General features: G+C 42.0%; 1 protein-coding gene across 1 annotated transcript; it reads left to right on the top strand.

Moving 5' to 3' along the window:
- The first annotated feature begins 290 nt into the window (after positions 1 to 290).
- Positions 291 to 4,097, top strand: LOC133497186 (uncharacterized). Its single transcript, XM_061813320.1, has 5 exons — positions 291 to 437; positions 760 to 834; positions 2,501 to 2,716; positions 3,627 to 3,707; positions 3,784 to 4,097. The coding sequence occupies exons 1-5, from the start codon at positions 332 to 334 to the stop codon at positions 4,095 to 4,097; spliced, it is 792 nt and encodes a 263-aa protein (XP_061669304.1). The 5' UTR covers positions 291 to 331.
- Positions 4,098 to 7,584: the final 3,487 nt, after the last annotated feature.

Raw genomic sequence — 7,584 nt, forward strand, 5'->3', positions numbered from 1 at the left:
CTGTTTTAAGGTCATCCGCTTGTTGTGGTTTCTTGTTTATGATTGTTCCCATTGAAAAAAATATATATCTGGTCATCATCACTGCTGTTCAAGCATTGAAGTATAGTCCAAGAATATTCAATGGTATAATTAAAAAAAAAAAAAAAAAAAGAAAGAAAATAAAAACACAAAGGCACACATTAACTTCCAAGACATTAAAGATTAAATTCTTCATAGGATAACATCATGGTAAGAAAACTGGGAATTATACTTCTAATAGTAATAATAAAAATCCAAAGTCTAATGTAGTGACTGCATTTTTTTAATATCACTTAGCGCATTGTTTCCATTTATGTTTCTGTGTTCAGAACAAGTGTCTGCAAGGATTGTGCAGGAAGTGACTGCAGAGGCAGTGGCGGTGCTAAAGGGAGAGCAGGAAAGTCAAAGGTTGCCTTCAGGTTTGCCACATACACAAAAAATATACATCAGCGACAACATTATAGGGTACACTCCCACCTAAGAAGAGGAAATACAAGAGCTGTGTGAAAAAGTTTGCCTTTTAAAGACAGTTACTTTTCATGGAGCTCTTTTATTGGATTTCATGTCTGAAGGAGGAGTAAACTAACAAGGCTGTCTTCCATGTTCAGCTTGGACAAAAATTAAATACAGTTATTAGCACACTATCTTTGATCCTTGTTAAAGGCAACAATAGATCCAAATGCTATGAAATTAAATGCAAACTGCAAGGCGCTCATCATGGTTCTCCATATTCAAATGCAGTTGAAGACACCACCAATTTACCTCCGTCGCCGCCTCCTTCACCTGCCGCAGAACAATTTGGGCCTCTTGAACAAGGTAAGCCAAAATGTTACAAGTGTGCATTGTATACAACGAGACGTTCTGTCTCCAATAGATACTTTTTCCTCCACTTGCATCATCAGCAAATTGGAATTTGCTGAGATCTTTGGGATTACTCTGTCCCAACAGACCATCCAGACTTCATAATGAGTTAATTTTCATTCATTCTAGTCCCAGATTTTCTCCTGCTCCATCCTCTTTATTTTGAAACAATGACACAGATTGTCTCCTGAACATTTTTCATTTGTCTCTAAACAAAAGAATGGCACAATCACCATGTAGGACTGGTTTTAATAATTTTCTTCCATTTGACCCTAACCTACATATCACTCTGTTACTCCACATACTAATATGAGAGCCTTGTTATTGTCCTTGTTACCTATCTCTTCGTGGTGTTTTTTTGTTTGTTTGTTTTTTGGCAGCTGTCAGTGTTTTCTGTATGTGACTCTGGGTTTTTATGACCCAGCACTGTAAACGCGACTCATGGTGAAAAGAGCATCTGTGACTCAAGTCTTCAGACATGTTACAAAATATGAATATGATTGAAGCCGGTGAGAATCAGTTCTGTGAGTGTGTTCTTCTAAATGTTAGGGGACTGGTGGGCAATTGAGATATGGATTTGTTTGACAGTAACTTTGTTATCAAGCCTTATTATCCACCAAATGTCATATTGTTCGAAATCATCAGAGAGGTTTGTGTTTTTTGGGTTCAAAGGGACCCTAAAAAGCGACATACTATAGAGCAAGATTGGTTTATGGCAACAGCATTCAATTTGACACGTTTTGTTATCCCAGACAATAGAAATTGTGCTCTGTGTTTTGTGTTTTAGTATTGTTGGTGTTTCATTACCTGATTTTGCATATCTCACCTTGCATTCATATCATTGTTTAGCTAAGCAATAGAGGTATATAGTCGCTTTTGTTTTTAGCACATATAGCTGGCCTGATAACCTTGTCTCTAATAAGTTGCTAGTTAGTCATTTCATCAGTGTTTTTGTGTGTCATGTCTTTTATGTAACCCCTTTCTGATTTCCTTGAATTTTATTTACCAATGTTAAATTTTCTTTTCCTAATATTTCCTGTCAACTCTTGTATAGAAAATGTCCATTTTAAACCCTGGCTTAACTGTTACCATTGATGTTTCTTTTGCAAAGCTTCTGGTAAGACGAAAAGTACATCTAAAAAGCAAGGTCAAGCAAGAAAGAAACATTTGTGTAACCTCTAAGGTCCAAATCAATAGAATTCCAAATGCTATGACTTCAGGGTGATTGGACTTTGAAGCTACACAAGTTGTCACGAGTCCCGCATTATAATTCTGTACATTACTGATATTATTTCTAGCTCAAGATTCAATATGTCCATAAAATTTGTAAACTGAACAATTATTCAATCTCACCAAATAAATATTCAGATAAAAAAATATTACATGAATAAAATCATAGAAATACCCATTAGTGAACATTTTTGTCAGCTATTATATTATGCTTTATTTTTGTATTGTTACATTCGGGGATAATAATAATGCCAACTCAATTTTAAAATGGACATTTTTGTTTCAGATGTTCCGTTTTTTTCCCCTCCTTGACATCCTCTTTTATTTATTCCTCATTGTGCGTGTCCAGATTTCCCTGCAGTTCTTCTCCTTGTGTCTGTCTTGTTTGTAGATGTAGGGGATGAGGAGGAGGCAGGCCCTCTCCGCCGCTTCCAAAATTCTCGGGAGAGGTGCAAGTTCCTCGCCCCCTCCATCTCAGTTTCTGTGCCTGAGGACGACCCCTACCACTCCGACGAGGAGTACTATGAACACCCCTTGTTCAGCCCAGAGTGGACGCACTCGGGCGCCCGCCCCATGGGGCAGGCTGTGGTCTTTAGACAGATTGAAGGTGAACCAAGCACGGTTCCTTTTTTCCGTCTCTCAACCCCTTCGTTCCTTTTCCTTTTTGAACCTCTCCCTCATCTGTGTTGTGCCTTGGTCCCAGCATTTCTCCTCCTTCCTTCTCTCCATTCATCACTTGGTCCGTCATCTTTGTTTGTTTGTATGTCTTTGTGATGTCCATTTGCTGTAAATCTGAGAGATTTCAGATTTGTAAACCATCACATTCTTATCATTTACGTCTCCCGAAAGCATTGCTACCTGTGTTTGCAATCATGTTTAGTTCAACACACTGTAGGGGCATTCCAATAAAGGAGGACAGCTCTAATGAGATTCCGTCAGTGGACAAAGGAATATGTGACTTAAGGTGTTTTTGGTGGCTATAATAACAGAATAATATACCAATCAATTAACAGTTGAGTGACCCAAGGCTTACAAAGGTCAAATGACCTACCCAAACACATGCTGACAAACGTGAAAAAAAATAGCATCAGTCTGTTGCTGTTGTCTCTTGTTTACTCTTTAGTAATGTGTTTGGCTTGGTGGATGCGTTTTATATTGATCTGGAGTACAGCTTTTTTTTTTATCTTCAACAAGACTTTCCATACTTTATGTAAAGTAAATTGGATGAGGCATGGTTGGATGTAAAAAAAAAAAAAAAAAAAAAAAGGAAAGCATGACTGATCTTTACAGGACCATAAGGACCTGCATACTAAATAGTCAATTAGAAGTGCCAGACTTGCTGAAAGCCAATAGGGTAAAAATCATAGAACAAGCAATACACCATGCCTACGTGTGTGTATGTGTGATCACTTTGGATCATCTCAAAGTGTCTCCCCATTGGTTATGTTTTCACACTGCCCAATTCTATGTTGCCTGTAGTCTTAATGTGTCCCCCTCTCATCCTGTTTTTTACGAAGAAGAGACCATGGAGGCTCTTACAGCTGAATACGAGAGGAGGTTGAAGAGGAGGAGGAGGAGGATGAGGAGGAAAGAGGAAGGCAGAGGCAGCTCTTGATGAGCAGCAATGGAGCGGGGAAGAACCTGACCTGGATAGCCCTGAAGCTTATCTTGTAGAGCAGGCAGAGGCCATAGACAAAGCCCAGGATCTAGAACTGGTGCTGACAGAGGCAGCTAGTGCTCCGACAGAAAGCTCTATGGACAGAGAGGAGGATGAGGATGAGAATGAGGATGAGGAGAAGCAGAGGATGAGGAGAGCCCTGAGTCAGGTGTGTCCTCCTCTCTGCGCTCACTGCCTGCATGTTACAGCTTGTCCACTCTATATGAATGCCAGATATGTCAAGGGGCAGGAGAATTTCAGCATTACTCAGGTGGAATGGCAAAACGTGGCCCCATGCACTGCTGTCTGCAAGGCAAACACAGGCTTGTAGTGGAAAAAGCCCACAATACAAATTGAACCCGTGGGCATCATTGTTTGGCTGGCCTTACCGGAGCTCTCCGAGCTTCGGCCAGCACTAGAGCTTTTATGGCTCGTGATCAGGGGTGTGCATTCAAGGTGTAGACTCCGTTGCTTCGAAGAAAGGAGATTATAATAACCGGAGTAACGGTTCCGGATCATGATCGATAGTGGGGAAAGGGAACGATGGGCCGCAGCGACCACGAGTTATCTCCGCACTCTATTTGCCCGACCGCATTAGCAAAGGCCGCCCGCATGTTTAGTTGGCGGACGCATTTTCGCGGCATATAGAGCCATCCGTATGCCGACAAATGCCACGGCCGGCAATGGGGGAGATTGGAGGGAACCTTCCAGTTCAGGTTTTTGTTTGGTATCGCCCATATCGAATTATCGGCACGGTTATTCGTAGGAAACTAATCTTGGTGGGTGTCTGTTATCTGATCACGGGAATACACCTTCTCCTGTGGAAAAAAGAATAACTTCCATGCACCAACAGAGTTACAAGAGAGAAAACAAACACTGCAGGTTTCCCGTCGGGGATTGGGCACAGTCAGGTGCAAGCAGCGGTAGTTGGGACATCGGGCGTAGATCCAGGTCAGCGGGCAGGCCTAGATTCGGTACAAACGATAGATCGATCAAGGAAGCAGAAGTGTCAAAGGCGTCAGGTTTACGGGTTCGTCGGAGAACAGCGGTGGTCGGTACACACGGGTTGACGATCAGGGAGGCTGTGCCTCCCAATTAGCGCACCCGCACAGCCCGGGCTGGAAGGGGCAGGATCATGACAGTACCACCACACGCCCCCCCCCCCCCCTCTAGGCACAGCATGAAACTATTTACTAAATTAGCTTTTTGGGGATTTCATTCTCATGTCCGAAATGAGACACTGCAAAGTGGGGGTCGTAGCTTTTGAGAGATTCAGTGCTTCAAATGAAGTTTTATCAAATTGGCTAGAAACACTTCATTGCTTCTTGAGCTCGACAAGTTGCTAAAAGCTTCATTGTTTCACAAAGACTCATTTTCTCATCAGTATGTTTTTTCCCCCAATGAACATCGATGCACATAAAGTTTGGATTCAACATTTTACCCACCAAAGGAAACACACGTTCTTTCCAGTGAAAGACTGACTCTGGTGGGAATCAAACTTACAACCTTTGAATTACTACACTGTTAATCTAAAAGTCCAACTCACTCTCCATTGCGCCACAGAGCAATATACCCATTAATTATATGTGTCTATGTTTATATTAATGGGAGGCTTTTTTTTTCCCCCAAATTGGACTCTCATATTCTTTTTTTTTTTTTTTTAAAGGCTTCCTCAAGCCTCCAGGAATCGATGACAGCGTTGTTCTCCTGAGTATCTGTCCATGGTCCAAAGGCCAAATGTAAAATGTCCTCAAAACCATACCATGATAATTTTTTTTCTGTGGCGTGATATTATAGCGTTGAATATGAGGATTGCGACTCCAAGTGGAGTCTCATCATAATAACACCTACAACGTACATGCACATTTTGACGACCTTAACATGAATTTTTATCCAATTTTTCAATGGAATTCGAATGCTGTGGGACAGAAACGCTGCAATGAGGTCAATCCACGAACAAGATGCTCTCATACTCACACACGGTGAGGCCAACGTTCTAACCAGATGATCCACCGTGTCACCATCATCAGACTATTTTCATTTTCCTTTGTAAAAAAAAAATTTTTTTTTTGTTGTCCCTCTTTTTTTTTTCTGTTCTGGAAAAGAATAGTACTTGTCTTTAATCCTCTGTTAACCAAACAGGGTTCCAGGTTCTCTGAAATTATGACCATCTTTTTTCAATGTTTTAAATTGTGTGCTCCCTCACACAAACAAACACCTGTTTCAGCTAAGTCTTGTGTTGCATGGCACTGAATGCTCCCATGATTGGAGGTCTGGAAGTGGATCTGTGAGTCAGTAGCCATGCTAATCTCCGATATTCTCTCTTCAACAGTGTCACACAACAGTTGAAGGGCTGAAAGCATTTGAATAAGATTTTTGTTTTTCAGGACACAGAAGATTCACATCACCGAGGCATTTTTTAATCAGAACCCTTCAATGTCTGGCTTTTTGGCCCTTGCAATGTTCCAAGCCACTTGATATGATGCTGATATTTATATAACGCCTCTGCTTTTTGTCATGGTCCTGCCTTCCAGCCCTGACTGGGCGTGTCCCAGCACCCGGCGCCTCATCCTGGATGATTACCCCGGTATTTATCGGACCCAGTGGACGACTGGTCTTCTTCGCCAGATCGTTACCTCGCATGCTTCGTTCCCGTACTTCTTTACTCCTGACGCCAACCTCCCATGTTCTCCCATGACGACCCTGTAAACCTGCCGTTACTTGATCCTGTTTGGACTTGACTCCCCCACCGTTACTGACGCTGGAACTAATAAAGGCTCACTCCTCACCGCTTGCCTGTCACCTGAGTCGTGCATTTGGGTCCCCCCTCGAGTCTCGTTCTTGACACTTTTCTGTCTTATTTATCAAAGTGACACACCTGAGCTGTATGGCAGGAAAAATCCATGCACTCTTCCCCAATCTCCATTGTGCTTTTTTTTTCCCCTTCTCTCCCTAACCGCTGCACACGCTGGGCAGTCCCGTCTCACTGAGCCATCGACCCACATGCACACACACACACACACTGATCTTGTTGTGAAAAAAAAAACGTAATAAACTCAAGCAAAACATGCAAATACTGGATTCAACGCAAGCAACACTGACTCGCAACTACCGTGGTGAACGCAAGCAAAGTGCGCGCATAAACAGAACTTGGATATGCTTCGTGCCTTCACGAGAGACGCACAAAAGGAGCCAAAGAGCCAAATGCAACTCGAGAGCCGCGGATTGGCCACCCCTGTTTTAGACAGACACTTTAAATTATACAAAGCCAGAACAAGGAAAGAAAAGCCCCCAAAGTTTTTTTTTTGTTTTTTTTCTTATGTACACATCAAAATACAGTTTTATTTTATTCTTAAACAAGCAATGCAGTGTGGGTTAATTCTTAAGACTGAGTCTGAATCGGTGATAAATCGGTCACGGAGGGTGAGGACTGACTTCACTGAAGGATTTTAAAGATTATCTGAAATCATAGTTCCAATAAAAAGAGAAGAACTTTCACACCTATGTCACGAGTCGGACTGTGTGCAGGTTGAAACCGCTGAAACTGGTGACTTCACGAAGTAAGTGCCCACCACCCCAAAATAAGAAACCAACAGATTTGCTCGTTAAAAAGCTGGTTAAAATTTCCATTGGGAGTGAAAATATTTTCCTCGCTCTTGTGTAAAATTAGTGTGGTGTGCTGTGTGTTTTGTGCACCAGGTGAATCGTTCATCATCTCATCATGTTTTTTACCTCAAGAAAAAGAACGCGAAGCAGGACAAATCACGGAGACCACCATATTGTTAAAAAGCTGTGCATACACAAGTCTTGCAGGTCAG

Source organism: Syngnathoides biaculeatus, unplaced genomic scaffold (assembly GCF_019802595.1).
Source record: "Syngnathoides biaculeatus isolate LvHL_M unplaced genomic scaffold, ASM1980259v1 ctg203_pilon_pilon, whole genome shotgun sequence".
Classification (NCBI taxonomy): Eukaryota; Metazoa; Chordata; class Actinopteri; order Syngnathiformes; family Syngnathidae; genus Syngnathoides; species Syngnathoides biaculeatus.

Excerpts from the sequence above, each read along its gene's own strand:
- LOC133497186 (XM_061813320.1), top strand. The coding sequence starts at position 332 with ATGTTTCTGTGTTCAGAACAAGTGTCTGCAAGGATTGTGCAGGAAGTG. Across the intron at positions 835-2,500 it reads ATTTGGGCCTCTTGAACAAG|ATGTAGGGGATGAGGAGGAG; the intron begins GTAAGCCAAAAT and ends TCTTGTTTGTAG. Across the intron at positions 3,708-3,783 it reads GATGAGGAGGAAAGAGGAAG|AGCAGGCAGAGGCCATAGAC; the intron begins GCAGAGGCAGCT and ends CTTATCTTGTAG.